Source organism: Canis aureus, chromosome 27, assembly GCF_053574225.1.
Source record: "Canis aureus isolate CA01 chromosome 27, VMU_Caureus_v.1.0, whole genome shotgun sequence".
Classification (NCBI taxonomy): Eukaryota; Metazoa; Chordata; class Mammalia; order Carnivora; family Canidae; genus Canis; species Canis aureus.
This window is the reverse complement of record NC_135637.1, coordinates 35,231,060-35,248,691: the sequence shown is the minus strand read 5'-3', so window position 1 is coordinate 35,248,691 and position 17,632 is coordinate 35,231,060. Positions and strand designations below refer to the sequence as shown.

At 46.5% G+C, this 17,632-nt stretch overlaps 1 protein-coding gene across 2 annotated transcripts in view; it reads right to left on the bottom strand.

The window, feature by feature from the left end:
• Positions 1-17,575, bottom strand: part of CDC45 (cell division cycle 45) — a 32,516-nt gene extending 14,941 nt beyond the window's left edge. Inside the window, exons 1-9 of one of the 2 annotated variants that reach the window (XM_077874687.1) lie at positions 17,299-17,575; positions 17,108-17,167; positions 16,042-16,134; positions 14,938-15,075; positions 13,849-14,001; positions 5,786-5,841; positions 4,128-4,176; positions 2,757-2,818; positions 1,256-1,306 (exon numbers count right to left, since the gene is read on the bottom strand). In XM_077874687.1, the coding sequence (XP_077730813.1) occupies positions 1,256-1,306; positions 2,757-2,818; positions 4,128-4,176; positions 5,786-5,841; positions 13,849-14,001; positions 14,938-15,075; positions 16,042-16,134; positions 17,108-17,167; positions 17,299-17,349 (713 nt within the window). In that variant the 5' untranslated portion in view covers positions 17,350-17,575. The remainder of the gene's footprint in view (positions 1-1,255; positions 1,307-2,756; positions 2,819-4,127; positions 4,177-5,785; positions 5,842-13,848; positions 14,002-14,937; positions 15,076-16,041; positions 16,135-17,107; positions 17,168-17,298) is intronic. The other variant, XM_077874686.1, reaches the window with a different exon arrangement.
• Positions 17,576-17,632: the final 57 nt, after the last annotated feature.

Sequence of the window (17,632 nt, the reverse complement as noted above, 5' to 3'; positions counted from 1 at the left end):
CAGTTCCTGCCAGGACTGAGGGAGCTCCGGCACCACCGTGGAGAAGCCAAGTGTGGCTATGTCACGAGGGCCTGGAGGCCGGGGGTGTGAGGAGACAGAGCTGGAAGGAGGGGGCACTGGCTGTGCCATATCCCCCTTGCACTCTTCTCTGGGCAGTGGCTGTCCTGCCCTTTACTTATTTGAGCCTCCTGACAGCAGGCACTAAGGGAGGCCACGGCCTCCCACCCACCCACCACAGTCAAGTGGACAGACCACATAGTGCCGGTAATCCCAGCAGAGGGTGTGGGTCGTTCACAGGAAGTGCTCCTGAGCTCAGCAGGAGAGGGCGGGCCCCAGTCCAGGTCTGCCTGCAGGTGGCCACTGAACAGGACAGTGACAGCGAAGCCTCACCTGAGGGACTGCCACAGGTCGGGGACGGTGCCTGGCACTGTACACACCCCATACCATCCTTAACAGAGAAGGGGGAGTGAGGCCCAGCAAAGTGTCCAAGCCTGTGAGACTCAGAACCCTCCTGGTCCCCGGGCTATACTGCAGGATCTGGCGGGCACAGTGGGGTGGGAAAGGCAGGAAGTGGGGACATAGATGGCTCTGCAAACTATACAGTAAGTCCAGTAGGCATAAAAGCTGTGTCAAGTAACAGGTCAGGGTACCCTTGGACGGGTTAGGGTATGGGTCCCTCTCGATTCCCTTAGAGGCCCCACCAGATGGCCACCAGAATGGAGATGAGAGGGGGTGCGAGTACCCCATGCTTCCTAGGTGTCCGCATTCTGGGGTAGCTCTTCAGCTCTCTATCAGGAGTGACAGTGAGCACCAAAGCCTGCCCACCAAGGGGCTAAAGAGGACTTGGCTCCATGCCAGTCCTTTTGGCAGTCCTTGCCAGCCTTCCCCTTGCCTTTGAGGGCACACTCACCGTCCCTGGCAGGACTCCTGGGGCCCTCACCTCCTCCTCCCAACCCCAGTGTCCACCATGGAAAGACCAATGGCGAGGCGGGAGACTGAGCTCCCTCCTCTCATCTCTGGCTCCATCTGGTGGGCTCCCTGAGGGTGGACAAAGCATCCACACCAGGCCACACACCATTCCACCACAGGCCTGGTCCTAAGCCCTTACTCAGTGACGAGGATCCAGGCCCAAGGCCAGCTCCCTCAACAGGGATCTGCCACCCATCTTCCCACTGCAAACTTGGGCTGCAGCCAGGCCATGCATATGGCCACAGCACAGGCCAACCTCAGACAGGCTGAGGGAGCACATCCTTACTGGGTGATCTTGTCTTGTACCCACTGGCCTGTTAGTCCCACGATGGCCCACCTGGAAAAGAAGAGAGTCACAAAGTTTACAGGCATGTCCTGCCAGTGTGGCCTGGCCCAGCCCACTGTCAGACAGGCAGTCTCTCTTCTGCAGGGTGTAGAAAGGTTACAGGGCCAACTCAGGGCTCCGGGCACAGTGTCACAGTGGGAGGTTTCAGGACCCAGGAGGGATATCTCCCAGGGCAAGGATGGCAGGCCTGATGCTATCTGTGTCCCAGCTGACCCCACCATCCTCCCCACTCAACCCGCTAGAAGGTGCTAGTGGATCTTGGCAGGTCATCTGCCCCTCTGCAATATGCCCTTCAGCACAGCTGACCTTCATCACGTCCATGTCTCCGTCTTGAAATGGTGGGACACAGAGCAACAGCATTTAGACCTCTCAAAGGCCTTCCAAGGTCCTATCTCTTAGCTTTTTCTAGAGTTTTCTGGAAGCATTTCATGGGGGGCATATTCTGACATCATTCTAAACCGGAGGAGCTTGTTATGAGAGGGCAGTCAAGGGTGCCCCTGAGCAAACAGCAGGTGCTCACCAAAGGCTCTCCATTGCTGATGTGGCTGTGGCAACAGGGCACAGTACAGGGCTCCCACCTGGCCTTACTGTAAGATCTCTTGATGCACAAACTGGCCCCTGTGCCAGGGCATGGGATTGTCAGTCTATACCATGGAGGAGGATCTGAGGCTAAGAGAGCTGAGCCAAATATCTGAGGATGACAGGCAGGCACACAGCCGGGCACCAGCTCAGGGGGATGACAGAGCACCTCTGGGCTTAGGTGTGGCCAGTGCCTTGGTCCTGCCCCAGCTCCTGGCTCTCCTGAAACCCCGATTCAGCAAAGACCATTAAAATCCCCACCATGGGCTCAGGGCCGAGAAGGGCCTCCCCTCCTCATCTCCTGGAGAGAACCTGGACCAGAACAGAGGGCTGAGGGGGTAGAGCAGGCCAGACCTATGCTTTCTTTGCTCAGACTCTGGGTTTAGTTTCTAAATCAACCTAAGTTATGCTGAACACTCATGCTTGTGGCCCATGTAGCAAACTCAGAGGTGGGCTAATGGGCATTCCTATACCAGATTTCACCGCATGCCAGGGATGCAAAGATGCTGACCTAGCAAGGGCTGCTTTGTTCAAATCTCATGCTCCTTCTGTTACCCAAATTTACCAGGCAGCAAAGCTGAGCAGTAGGGTGGGAAGGGTAGAGCTGTAGTCAGGCCCCACCCTCGATCCTCTGCACCCAACAGTGCTCCCTCCATTTTACGCAGGGGTTTGTATGTAGCCAAGAGCCTCATAGGAAGAAAGCAAGGGCTATGCAAATTCCCAGAAAGGGGCTGTGCCTGATATTCCTGGTGGGGACTACACAGTGATGTCTTCCTCCAGACCCTGTTCTCATTGTGGGAGGACAGAGCTACTTGGAGAAGGAAGCCCTACACAGTACTGGTCTTGACTGGGGCCTACATACCATAGCATATCGTTCAAGTCCTTGGACATCATCCACGCCAAGTCGAACATCACCATGGCTGACTGTAAGACAGAAGGAAGCCTGAGGTCCAAGGCAGCTGTGTTCATGAGAGGGGTGTGTGCTGGGGCTGGGCTGCATGGCTGGGCCACATCTGAGCTGTCCAGGATCCCAGCCATGCCCTGCAGATTAAAGGCCTTCCCAGGTAGGCAAGGAAGTGTGGGTGGATTCCAAGCCAAACCGAAGGAGGAAGACAGAGTAACTCAAGTGACTTGCACTGTCTCCTCTGCTGACTAGTCATTCCTATGTGCACACTTGATTACGCAAGGGAGAACATCTGTGCTAGGGCCTCTACACATCTCACTGGGTGCCTTGGTGATACTGGGGAGGCACTGAAGCCAGGAGGTTGGGGGCCTATGTCCACATGCTCTTCTCAGCTGGCCAGCGGTCTTACATACATACTCCTGTGAAGGCTGGGCCTTAGTTTCCATTACCTGGATGTTAAAGAGGGAGGGTGCCTCAGGACCTTGGTGAAGAAGATCTTTCTAACAGGGCTGTCTGCGTACAGAAGCATTTAGCTCCCTGTGAGCAGAGTCTGGGTTTTGGTAGAAAACAACAAAGGGGATTACTGCCTGACCAGAAGACTCTAAAGTCCCATTAGCCATGCAAAGCTGGGCTTCCCACCAGAGAAGATTTCCAAGGGAATGATCCACAAATACAGAGGGAACTGGGCATCTGCCTCACCACCCACCTCACCCACTTAGTCCTAGGGCAGAGCAGAGAGGACAAAAGATGATCTTTCAAAGGACGATGGGACCTTGACAGTAAAAGAGATGCTATAAATATGGTGCTCAGAGCTCAAGGCCCCAGGGCCAAATGCTAATACAAACACATGATATTTTACTGGAAACTTATTTTCTAGGGCTTCTTAAAGCCCTGAGTTCTGCTCAACACTACCAGAGTCAACGAAGTATGTTTTCCATGTGAAATTCTGTTCTGTAACACACACAGTGATAGGCCTCTATAATTCTAGAGCTTTATCTTCTTGCACAGAGTCTGAAATAGACTTGCTCGGTATTTTTGATGATGAACAAAAATAATAGCTGCTGTCCTATTTAGGCACCTAATGGGTGTGCAGGACCATCCTAACAACTGCCTTGGAAATGAGGGTAATTCTTTTTCCTTTTACAGAGGAGAAGTTTAAGTCTCAGAGAGGCTGCCCCACCTGCCCTAGGTCACACAGCGGAAGTTGTGGGGCTCAGATTCAAACCAGGCTTTTGTGGTTCTCAAACCTATGCTCATTCCTCCTCATGTTTTAGGACACTGACACCTACAGTCAGAACCTTATGGTGAAGTAGACCTATCCGCACGTACCGACGTCCCATGATACTCGTACTGTTCATAGTCGAAGAGGATGTCTCTTCTGTAACAACATAAAATGCAGGTCCTCAACAAGAAGCAGTGCAAGGAAGACAAACATTGGAAAATACTGAAACTTGACAGTACTCAGAGAAATGCAGATTAAGTCAAAGCACTCTTTGTATCCACTTATGGATCCTTTCACAGAGTGTACATTTACAAGGCCAGTAGGGAAGTAATATTGACATAAAAGGCTTGTGGCAGGGCAGCCCGGGTGGCTCAGTGGTCTAGCGCCGCCTTCAGCCCAGGTCCTGATCCTGGAGACCCGGAATGGAGTCCCACATCGGGCTTCCTGCATGGAGCCTGCTTCTCCCTTTGCCTATTTCTACCTCTTTCTCTCTCTCTGTGTCTCTCATGAATAAATAAAATCTTTAAAAAAAAAAAAAAAAGCCTTGTGGCAATGAAAGATATAAAACGGCATAGAATAGTCCTAGAATCCCACTTCTAAGAAATTATTCTAAGACAGCAATTCAAAGAAAGCAGGAGACAGCAGTATGTGCACAACGTTGTTCATTGCAGCCTTATCTGTCGTGGCAAAATACTGGAAGTGATCTCCAGTTCAAAAAAGGAAGGGGATTGGCCAGGTAAGTATACTGCAGTTTATAAAAGCTATTTGGAACCATCGAAAATGGTTATATTAAGTGAAAAAAAAAAAAAAAAAGCAAAATTAAGTATATATTATGATCATATAAAATAGGCAATTTGCACAAGTTTGGATACCCCAGGAAGACTGACACATAGCCAGAATCTCTTCTGATCAGTGAATACGGATTATATTCACTTTTCTTTCCTTATACTTCCCAAAATGGTTTTTCATTGTCCTTCCTTGAGGGGGTGGCTGAGGACAACACCCTCAGTTCAAACAGCAGAGGTCTTCAGGGACTGGATCAAGCAAGGAATTCTCAGCTCAACAGCCCTGCTACATGGTCACCTCAAGCTATAATAACCTTTCCAGGGTTTTTTTTTTTTTTTAATTATTTTAGAGTATTTCACTTAAAAAAAAAAGAGAGAAAGATTTTATTTATTCATTTGAAAGAGAATGAGTGGGAGAGGGAGAAAGAATCTGAAGCACCGAGCACAGAGCCAGATGTGGGGCCCCACCCACAACCACGAGATGATCTGAGCCAAAACCAAGAGTTGGATGCTCAACCGACTGACCCACCCAGGTGCCCCTACGGCAGTTTACTTTTTACATTTGCAATATGGACAGCAATGATGGATAGTTCAGTTTCCTTTTCATACACTTTTTTTCTATGAAAACTTTCACACAATTAGCATCTATCTCATTTATAAAGAACTTACAAATAAGAGTACATCTGGAAAACCACAAAAATAAGAGACAATGGGCTATCACCCCTAACAGCATGTATTTGGGAGATCTCTGGGCCCAGTCCTGCTATTCGTGAGACCACCAGGTGATACAGAGGGGACCCAGAGCTCTTCTCCAATGCAGGGGCCACATGCTTACTCCTGGAGCCACCAATCCAGAGTTTCTAAACTAAATTATTCTCAAATGGGAGAAAAAAAACTTTCCAGTTCCCATGGAAAACACAGATATCCCCCAGGGATCGTGAGCTCCGTGACACAGGGTACTGCTTGAAGTGCACACTCACCTCCGAGCCTCCCACTCTCTTCGCTGTCTCCTCTTCATGGTTTGTGCCACTACCTCCTGATGCAGGGACAAAGAGAACAAAAGGTTGAACAAAAAAAACCAGAATTTTATCCCTGTAGCCTGAGAAGTTTCTGATTAGGCAGAAACCATTGGCACAGAGCCCCAAGGAAAACATGGATCGTTCATTCCCATGTCCTGAGCTCAGGCTGGTCCTAGAGGAAGGAAATGAGGTGGGCAATGGCCAGGACCCCTCTGGCCCACTGGCACTGAGGATAATTGTGGACAGGAGCAGATGCTTCCCCAGGGCCTGTTCACGCTGTAGCTGATGCATCCGCCCCATCTGTCCACACCAGCCTTCCACTGCCCCCACCACTGTGTGATCTAGGTGAGGTGCATAGCCACTTCATACTGGCTTCCCCTCCTGATTAACAAGCACTACTATTTCCTACAGCCCTCCATGTACCAGCCACTATGCTAATTTTATAGGCACAATCCATTTAGTTCTCACAGCAAAGGCATGAGGTAGTATGACTGTTTTAAAAATCCATGGTCCTAAATGCATGGTCCTAAGACTTCTGCTTCCAGAAAAATGGTAACTTTCCATCTCATTTTCCCTATATGTCCACTAAATATATCTGAAAACACTGTCAATATATATAAGGCAAACAAAATAAGATTCTGGAAGATGAAAAGGAAAGCCAACCAGCTAGGGACCCTGGGATCTGAGGAGTGATGTGTGGATGAGTTCACCAGGCTTTCTTTTTGGCTTATATATCCCAGACTTGAAGCTGAATGAAGCCAGTAATCTGGAAACACCAATAGGCACAGAGGAAAAACATCCCCAACAAAAGCCAAAGGACCCAGAGGAGCAGCCCTGAAAGACATAAAACTGGGGTGCCTGGGTGACTCAGTCAGTTAAGTGTCTGCCTTTGGCTCAGGTCATGATCAGGTCCTGGGATCAAGCCCGGTGTCAGGCTCCCTGCTCAGTGGGGAGTGTGCTTATTTTTCTGCCCCTCCCTCTGCTCCCATGCATGTGCACATCTCTCTCTCTCTTTAATAAAGTCTTAAAAAAAAAAAAAAAACAGAAAACTTTTAGACAATATTTGATCTACCCTAGCCACCACCACTAAAACACTGTGGCCCCACCTCTATCCACCCAGCAAAGACCAAGTGGGAGCCTAGGAGCCTAGGCCCTCACCCTGGTGAACACGTCCTGCCTGTAACACCTCCACATTTCACTTGCAATAGGTTCCAACACGCTCACTGGGGTGGTATCAGAGGAAGCCAAGTGGTGAGCCTGGATCTTCCTTGCACTGTGGTACAAGGAGCCACTCTTCTTATGCTTAATGGAGGTCAAGTGGTGAACCTTGAACTTCTACCTCCACCTGGCTATAAAGGGACCAGACTGCCCACCCCCTCCTTTGGCAGAGTAATGTCAGAGAAAGCAGATAAAATGGAAGACTTAAATAAGACCAAGAGTCTCAAAATATAATATAAAAATGTCCAGGTTTCATGTGAAAAGCACTCATCATATCATATATCAGCACATATTATATCAGCACTCATCATATCATATATATATATATTTTTTTTTTCTTCTCATTCAATCTCCTCTTTACTGTGGATGTCACGGTCATCATCACAGCCACGTGGAAGGGCACACAACTTTAACCCCTGTGTACCGAGGGGAAGGGTGGGGGCCTTTGGTGCTATAAAACTAGCTATGTACACAGAGCATTCCAGGAGAAAGCCACCCCAAGCACGTGCATGTGCAGGCACAGTGGGAGTGGGGGTCTGGAGCCCAAGCGGGACTGTGTCGGTGTGGGGCTAAACACTAAAAAGGAAATCCAGGGCAGCCCGTGTGGCTCAGCAGTTTAGCGCCACCTTCAGCCCAGGGTGTGATCCTGGAGACCTGGGATCGAGTCCCACGTTGGGCTCCCTGCATGGAGCCTGCTTCTCCCTCTGCCTGTGTCTCTGCCTCTCTCTCTCTGTGTCTTTCATGAATAAATAAAAAATCTTTAAAAAAAATAAATAAAATAAAAAGGAAATCCATAAATGCCAACACCAAGATGACAAAGATGTTACAATTATCTGACAAAGATTTTAAAGCAGCCACCACAAAAATGCTTCAATAGGCAATTAGAAACATAGTTGAAAACACATGAAAAAAAATTAGGAAGTTTTAGTAAATAAGTAGAAAAATAGAGAAGAACCAAAGAGAAACTTACAAATGCAAAGTACAATAACTGAAGTAGAAACCCCGTGGATCGGCTTAAGAGCAGAATGGAGGAACAGAGGAAAGAACCAGCAGATACACTGATAGAAATTATCCAGTCTAATGAACAGAGGAAAAATAGACTGGAAAAACAAACAGAACCTTGTTTACGCTTGAGCCTACAACAAAAGACCTACATGTCATTGGTGTCCTGGAAGGAGAGAAGGAGGGTGGGCTAAAAACACTTGAAAAACAATGGCTGAAAATGAAGAAATATGGTTCAAAATTTGGCATAAGAGACAAACATAAACCTACAGATTCAAGAAGCTGACTGAATCCCAACAGGTTAAACTCAAAGAAATCCACACCAAAACACATTGTAATTAAACTTCTGACCATTAGGGACACCTGGGTGGCTCAGCTGTTGAGCATCTGCCTTCAGCTCAGGGCATGATCTCAAGGTCCTGGGATTGAGTCCCACATTGGGCTCCCTGCAGGGAGCCTGCTTGTCCCTCTGTCTCTCTCTCTGTGTCTCTCATGAATAAATATAAATAAATAAATAAATAAGCAAACTTCTGAGCATTAGCCCCCCAATTTTTTTTTAAATTTCGAGAACAGCAAAAGAAAAATGATGTTTTACATATAAGACAATATGAACGCCAGCAGATTTCTCACCCGAAACCGTGGAAGCCAGAAGTGCATAACATTTTCAAGTGCAGACAGAAAAGAACTGTTAACCCCGAATCCCAAACCCTGTGAAAATATCTTTCAGGAATGAAGAGAAAAATTAAGAAATTCTCAGAAAAAGCAAAACTAAGAAAATTTACTGCAGATTGCCCCTCCCAAAAATGGTTAAAGGCCTTTCCGTGAATGGAAGAAAATGACAAAAGAGAAAACCCTGGAACATGAGGATAGAAGAAAGAACATGCTGAGTAAAAACTGGGTAAATAAAATAGGCTTCCCTTAATCCTCTTGAGTTTTATAATCATGTTTAGTTGTCAAAGCAAAACTTATCCCACAGTATGATGTGGATCTAAATTTACATACAGGCTATATTTAAGAAACCTGCATCATAAACAGAGGACAGTAAGGGAAATAAAAGTTAGGTTTCTACATTTATAGCCTGTTGTTTCTCAATCTCTGAGTGTGCACCTTTATCAATAAAAATACTTCTGAGAAAGTATATTGGATACATGTGTATGTACAAATCATGCAGATTTTATTACATTTGGAGTATTCTCAAAAGTGTTAACTCTTACTAAAATCAAGCATGATGGCCTAAACTTGGATAATAGCAAATGCAAGGTTACAGGACCAAGTGAAAGTACTCCATGAACAAGTGATAACAACTAGAAAGCTGGAATGGCCTCCAATGTCATTCAAAAAACAGAAAAAAGAGATGGGATCCTGGTCTAGGTTAAAAGGCAAGAGAATAGCTAAATGCAAATGTGCCAATCCTGGTTGGCTGACACTTCAAACACAAAACAGATGCAAAATCTATTTTGAAGACAATTAAGGAAATTGGAATATGGGTTGAATATGTGACATTATTAATTTCTTACATATGATAATGGTACTGTATTTATAGAGGAGAATGTTCTTAGAAGATGCATATGGAAGAATTTGTCAGGGAGTATCATGGTGTCTGCAACCTATTCTCAAATGATCTAGCAAAATAAGTAAATAAATAATAAAAAACAAACAAACAAAAAGCATATATAGAAGGAAGGCAAATGTGAAAAACTGCCGAATCTAGGTGAAAGGTATATAGGTATTCACCACACAATCTTTTCAAATGTTGTATGTTAAGAAAATTTCAAAATAAAAACTCTGGAAAACAGTATGGAGGTTCCTCAAAAAAAGTTAAAAATAGAGCTACCCTACAGCTCAGCAATCACACTGCTAGGTATTTATCCAAAGGGTACAAACATAGTAATTTGAAGGGGCACATGCACCCCAATGTTTATAGCAGCAATGTCCACAATAGCCAAAATATGGAAAGAGTTCCGATGAAAGATACATGCATCATGCCCACCAACAGATACGTGCATCAAGAATATATGGTGTAGGGATCCCTGGGTGGCGCAGCGGTTTGGCGCCTGCCTTTGGCCCAGGGCGCGATCCTGGAGACCTGGGATCGAATCCCATGTCGGGCTCCCGGTGCATGGAGCCTGCTTCTCCCTCTGCCTGTGTCTCTGCCTCTCTCTCTGTGACTATCATAAATAATAAATAAAAATTTAAAAAAAAAAAAAAAAAAAAAAGAATATATGGTGTATGTATACACTGGAATATTAGTCATCAAGAAGAATGAAATCTTGCCATTTGCAACAACATTGATGGAACTAGAGATTATTATGCTAAGTAAAATCAGTCTGTCAGAGAAAGACATATACCATGCAATTCCACTCATATGTGGAATTTAAGAAACAAAACAAATGAAATAGGGGAAGAGATGAAAAAATAAAATAAGATGAAAAGAGAGAAGGAGACCAACTATAAGAGAGACTGAACTCTACAAAACAAACTAGAGTTGCTGGAGGGGAGGTGGGTGGGGGAATGGAATAATTGGGTGATGGGCATTAAGGAGGGCAATTGACTGAGCATTGTTATATGTTATATGCAAATGATAAATCACTCAATTCTATCCCTGAAATTAATAATAATTAATATGTTAACTAAACTGAATTTAAATAAAGAATTTCTAAAGAACTAAAATTATAAAACTTCTGAGGAAAAAAAAAGTCAGTGGGAAGTTATGCATATTATATATCATGAATATTATAGAAAGCATTCACAAACAAATAGATGCACTAAGCATGTCAAAGGAAGCTCTGACAGGTTCTGACATCTCATCAAGAACCATTCTCTTTACTGCCAAACCTGGTGGCAGTTCTAGCTTGCCTGTCCCCCCCTCTCCCCTCTTCCCACAGAGCCCTGGCATCTGTGGACACTCTGCACTGGATGCAGAGAAGATCCTAGGGACCTTTTTTTTTTATTTTAAGATTTTGAAACAAAAGCAAAAATGAACTATTGGGACTTCATCAAGATAAGAAGCTTTTGCACAGCAAAGGATACAGTCAACAAAACTCAAAGACAACCTACAGAATGGGAGAAGATATTTGCAAATGACATATCAGATAAAGGGCTAGTTTCCAAGATCTATAAAGAACTTATTAAACTCAACACCAAAGAAACAAACAATCCAATCATGAAATGGGCAAAAGACATGAACAGAAATCTCACAGAAGAAGACATAGACATGGCCAACATGCACATGAGAAAATGCTCTGCATCACTTGCCATCAGGGAAATACAAATTAAAACCACAATGAGATACCACCTCACACCAGTGAGAATGGGAAAAATTAACAAGGCAGGAAACAACAAATGTTGGAGAGGATGTGGAGAAAAGGGAACCCTCTTACACTGTTGGTGGGAATGTGAACTGGTGCAGCCACTGTGGAAAACTGTGTGGAGGTTCCTCAAACAGTTAAAAATATACCTGCCCTACGACCCAGCAATTGCACTGTTGGGGATTTACCCCAAAGATACAAATGCAATGAAACGCCGGGACACCTGCACCCCGATGTTTCTAGCAGCAATGGCCACGATAGCCAAACTGTGGAAGGAGCCTCGGTGTCCAACGAAAGATGAATGGATAAAGAAGATGTGGTTTATGTATACAATGGAATATTACTCAGCTATTAGAAATGACAAATACCCACCATTTGCTTCAACGTGGATGGAACTGGAGGGTATTATGCTGAGTGAAGTAAGTCAGTCGGAGAAGGACAAACATTATATGTTCTCATTCATTTGGGGAATATAAATAATAGTGAAAGGGAAAATAAGGGAAGGGAGAAGAAATGTGTGGGAAATATCAGAAAGGGAGACAGAACGTAAAGACTGCTAACTCTGGGAAACGAACTAGGGGTGGTAGAAGGGGAGGAGGGCGGGGGGTGGGAGTGAATGGGTGACGGGCACTGGGTGTTATTCTGTATGTTAGTAAATTGAACACCAATAAAAATAATAATAATAAGATTTTATTTATTTATTCACGATAGACATAGAGAGAGAGAGAGAGGCAGAGACACAGGCAGAGGGAGAAGCAGGCTCCATGTCAGGAGCCCGACGCGGGAGTCGATCCCGGGACTCCAGGATCGCGCCCTGGGCCAAAGGCAGGCGCCAAATGGCTGAGCCACCCAGGGAGATCCTAGGGATCTTCTTGACTCTTTCCTTCATTATTCAGGTCAAGTGTCCATGGCCATTTTCATAAATACAGCCCATTCCCCATCCAGCCCCTTACCCTGCTTTATTTTTCCTTATATGACCACAGCTCTTCACCTGAAACCATCCTTGAACTATGCTCATTTACACATTCTTACATCTCCCCCCACTGGAAAGGAAGCTTTGTGAAGGCAGGACTTTGTGCTCCCCTGGGGACCTCAGAAACTAACGGATACCTGGCACATATTAGGTGCTAAAATATATTAGTCAGGATGGAGAATTCCAAGACTCTGACCTGCAGAACATGAATGTTTCCAGGGACAATCCCACCACATTACTGATATTGGGGGCCTGATGGAAAGCAGCTCATGAACAGAAGAAATAATGCTATAAAAAAGGAGCATCAGGTAACAGAAAAAAAGAGCTCTTAGGAATCAAAGATTAGAAGATGAAGACTAGAAGTTGGCCAGAGAATGGAACAGATAAGAGTTGGACTAGAGGAAAGAGAATCTAAGAATGTGTCTGAGGTGACTATCCAAAGCTCCAGAGAAGGGACTGGCCAAAGGTAGGGAAGGCAAGGGGAAAACATTCCTACCTTTGCAGAACATGCCCCCTAAATGGACAGAATGTCCTGAATGTCCCCAAAATGGTTCAAAAGAGCTCTGCTAAAGCACATTATTGGAAAATGTCAGGTCAAGGATGAAGAAAATACTCCAAAACATTTTGGTGACAAATTTCAGCATGCATACCAAGGACTGGGAGCCAAAGGGCTTTAACTTCTTCCACAACTAGAATAAACACTAGAATGCTAGAATAAACCATGGCCCTCCAGTTAAAAGAATGACTACCTCCCACCTTTAGTTTTCCATCTAGCAGAAGCCATTGGCGTTGGGTAGGCTACTTCCATTGGCCAGGCCCCAGACTGGGTAAGCGCCTCAGACACAAGACTCACAAGGCTCAAACCACTCTTATCTTTGCACACAAGATGCTTCCCCTGGAGTGACCATTGGGGACTGAGCCTGGCTGAGAGCCACAGACCCATGTCGTTCCTCCATGGTGACTGTAGAGTGAGTTTTGAGAAAAGCGGGGAAGGGAGGTGATGCTTTTGCTATTTATTGTTTCTCTGTATTGCTTTTTTTTTTAATATATTATTTTTATTTATTTTAGAGAGAGAGAGAAAGAGCAGGAGGAGGAGCAGAGTGGGAGAGAGGGAATCTTGAGCAGATTCTGCACTGAGCAAGGAACTTGATGTGGGACTTGACCTCACAACCCTGAGATCATGGCCTGAGCAAAAAAACCAAGTGTCAGACCCTTAACCAACTGAGCCACCCAGGCATTCTTCTGTAACACTTTTTAAAAATGTATGCTATCTAACGGGAAGAGCTGAGCTGTCCTAATTTTCATTTCAACTGATGAAATTCTACTGCATGGACGAGGATGTCAAAGCTCAGAGAAATTCAGTAACCTGTCTGAGGCCATACAGCCAGGGGAAAAGCAGAGCCCAGGATCAACACCCACACCTGCTGATTCCCAGCTAACTCCGGGGCCCCATAGGCTCCAGTCTGAGCTCTGACCTCTGGGAATGACAAGTCCCTCAAGACTGTGGGGAGGCCCAAACCCACCTCTTCCAACCGTGTGCGCTTCTCAGAAGGCTCTGATCCATTGTCACTTTCACTTCCTGAGTGCTCTTCAGCCTCTTCTTCTTCATCATCCCTGAAGATATCATCATAGGCAGGAACTTCAAGGTCATCATCTTGTTTAATGAGTAGTTTGATCTAAGATTAAAACAAAAAGCAACAAACACTCTCCTCTCTCGTTAACAGAAAATTCTCCATCTCAGGTTTTTCTCTTGCACAATCTTACTTCCCACTGAGCTGACTCAGTTTTCTGTACAAAGAGTCCCTCATTTGAGAGAATTTCAGACCTCTCAAGCATTTTCTTGTTTTCATTTCTGTTCACTGAGGCAGTGGAGTTGTACCACACGTTATGCAAAAATTCCAAAAGTTTAAAAACTATCCACTGTCATTTAGTCTGAGAAAAAATGTTTCCTCTTATGCCACACAGCAAGCAAACAAAATGAATATCCTGCAACTTGGACTCTAATGGAAGACGTGAAGGTGTGTGACACCTACTTGAATAAAACTGTCGGCTTAAAAAGCGGTTCCAAGCTGAGAACTTTGGGGCCAACACTTTGATAACACAAGAGTGGGGGTGGGTGGTGGGGGACTCAACTCAGAGAATGGTTAGGTGGCTGCCCTATGCCAGGCTCCATGCTTGCTACTGGGGGTTCAAAGGAAAAGCACAGCACCACCATTTCAGGCTAATGGTGGCCTCTTACACTATCATCTTGCTGGTCCTCATACCACCCTTTTGATGGGCAGGGAAATCCTGGCCCCACTTCTAGAGCTAATGCCTCTAGATCTTGATATTCAATGATGCTGGGCTGGGCCTGAGCTCTGAGGGCAGGCCCAGTGCAGGGTCCTGGTCCCTACACTTCTTAGGTTAAATGAATTCCAAAATGCATTCTGAGCACCTCTAAGACTTAGGTACCATGGTGCTCACCAGAGATAAACAAGACCAGGTTCTTGCCCTCAGGCTGTTCCAACTCCTACAGCAGAGGTGGATACAATGCCTTGCTTAGAACAGCAGGTATGATATTGTCCACGGACAGGAGGACTCAGGGAAGACATGGGCCCCAAAGGCTGAGTTACCTGGGCTTCGTTGTATACATTCACGACGTTGACTGGCCTGTGGGTGTCACACACAAAAAATACAGCCTCTTCATCAGGCTGAAGAATATCCAATAGGTCTACGTTGGCTCCACAGTTTATGAGGACAAAATAATGAAACTGGAAAAAAGAGAGATATTGTGACGTAAGTGCCTTGAGTAGGTCCTTCACCTTCAGCATTCTAGGCCCCTGAGCCCTTCTGCTGAGACATGTCAAGCCCCTGACACTGGGCAGGACCTGACAATTAAAAGACTCCAAAAATGGCCACAGCTGGCCTGTGTTAAGTGCTTTAACATATTCCAAATGCTATTTCATTTCCACAGTAATACCATGAGATAGGCCCCATGACTGGCCCTGTGGTTGTCTCTGCTCTGCAGAGCAGTATGTGGAGACTCAACATGACCCAGGCTCATGCATAGGGCCACGAAGCTGACAAGGAGCAGACCAAGACTTCAAATGCATAAGAGAGCCTCTCCAGATCTCAGTCACCCTACTGGACTGGGCTGGCTCTCTGAAAATGGCATTATACAGGCTTAAATTTTTTTTTTTTTTTTTTTTTTTTTTATTTATTTATGATAGTCACAGAGAGAGAGAGAGAGAGGCGCAGAGACATAGGCAGAGGGAGAAGCAGGCTCCATGCACCGGGAGCCTGATGTGGGATTCGATCCCGGGTCTCCAGGATCGCGCCCTGGGCCAAAGGCAGGCGCCAAACCGCTGCGCCACCCAGGGATCCCTATACAGGCTTAAATTTATAGCATGTCTTGGGCAGCCTCTCTATCTCATGAATAAATAAATAAAGTCTTTCTTTTTTTTAAAGATTTTATTTATTTATTCAAGAGACACAGAGAGAGGGGAGAGAGAGAGGCAGAGACACAGGCAGAGGGAGAAGCAGGCTCCATGCAGGGAGCCCGACGTGGGACTCAATCCCGGGTCTCCAGGATCAGGCCCTGGGCTGAAGCGGCGCTAAACCGCTGAGCCACCTGGGCTGCCCTAAAATCTTGAAAAGAAAAGAAAAGAAAAAAGAAAAGAAAAGAAATTACAACCAAATAAAATAAGACTAATTATTCTAAAATGCTTTTTCCATACCTGTTCTTTATGCTCAAGAAATGCAGTTTCAAGTTCTTGCCACCCAGAAACTGGAACCAGGGTATACTGCACGTGATCGCACTGGAACAAGGCCTGAGAGAGATCATTTTTCAATCTATCAAATTAAGGACGTCCGCAATTTACTTTGCTTTTTTTTTTTTTTAATTTTTTATTTATTTATGATAGTCACAGAGAGAGAGAGAGAGAGAGAGAGGCAGAGACACAGGCAGAGGGAGAAGCAGGCTCCATGCACCGGGGGCCCGATGTGGGATTCGATCCCGGGTCTCCAGGATCGCGCCCTGGGCCAAAGGCAGGCGCCAAACCGCTGCGCCACCCAGGGATCCCCGCAATTTACTTTGAAGTGCACTTAAGAACAATATAGCTTGAGAAACGAATGACAGGTGACAAAGTAAGACTAGTAAAACGCTCATGGGAGAAAGTAAGTGATGGGGATGTGAGTGATCACTGTATCATTCTGTCAACTTTGCCTAATTTTTGAAAATTACCAAAGGAAAACATTGGGAGGGAAAGCCGATCTTATTTCTAGGTCTTCTGAGGAGTAGTTCCTGACCCAAGGTCATGTAAACACTGCATCATATTCAAAAGAGAACCAATGATCGTCCTTAACAGACAAAGGAATCTGAGTTTCCAGTGTTGTTGATGACCCCACTGTGTCCTCCGTTGTCAGAGTCCTCTACCCGAACCGTACACTGGTGAAGCCACTCCATGTCTAAGGGTCTCTCCGATGCAAGCATTTTTTGGCCCAGGTTATTGCAAAAATACTAGCTGGTATTCCTGCCTTTTCCCGAGTCCTTCTCTAACCTACCCAACGCTTCTGCCCTCTAGGCGACCTCTCTGAGTGCCCCTCCGCAGCTTTCCTTGGCTCCAGGCGCTACCGCAGCCTGCGCCCTCCCTGGGGGAGAGTAGGGCCGGGGGGGGGGGGGGGGGGGTGGGGGGACAGAGGTGGGAGGGTGAGGGGTGGCTCCCGCTCTGCTCCACACCTCCCGCCCTGCACGCAACTCAGCCCGGGGCCCCGCCCTTCCCTTCCAGGGTACACAAGGCTCACCTGAAGGATCTTGCAAGCGCACAGGGCGTCCACGTCCGAGGCCACGAAGAGAAGAACCCTCTGTCAGGAGAAGAGCGGGCCAGCTGAAGGCAGAGACCCCCAACACTGGGGCCCCCGTGCCCTCCCACGGCCGCTCCCCCTCATCCCTACCCCCCCCCGACAAGGCCACGAGGTCCAAGAGGAGGGGTCACCTGGCTCTGGACCACCTCGTAGAACTCCTTGCGGAAATCGGACACGAACATGGCCACGGCGGCCGGACACCGACAGCTGGCGCGGAGACTCCCAGAGCTTCCGCGGCGGTCAAGACTCCCGCCAAACCAGGGCTCTTCCGATTGGCCCAGGATCCAACCAATCGCTGCTCAGTGCCCCGCTTTTCCCTCTTTCTGATTGGGTCCTGTTGGAGGCGGGTACGAGCGCTCAGCCATTCAGGTAAAATCAGACTCACTCCTAGGCGAGCGCGGTCCCCAGGCGGAACGCAAGCCCGGTGGCCCACTTCTGGTCTGACTCCCATTTACCCACAAATCC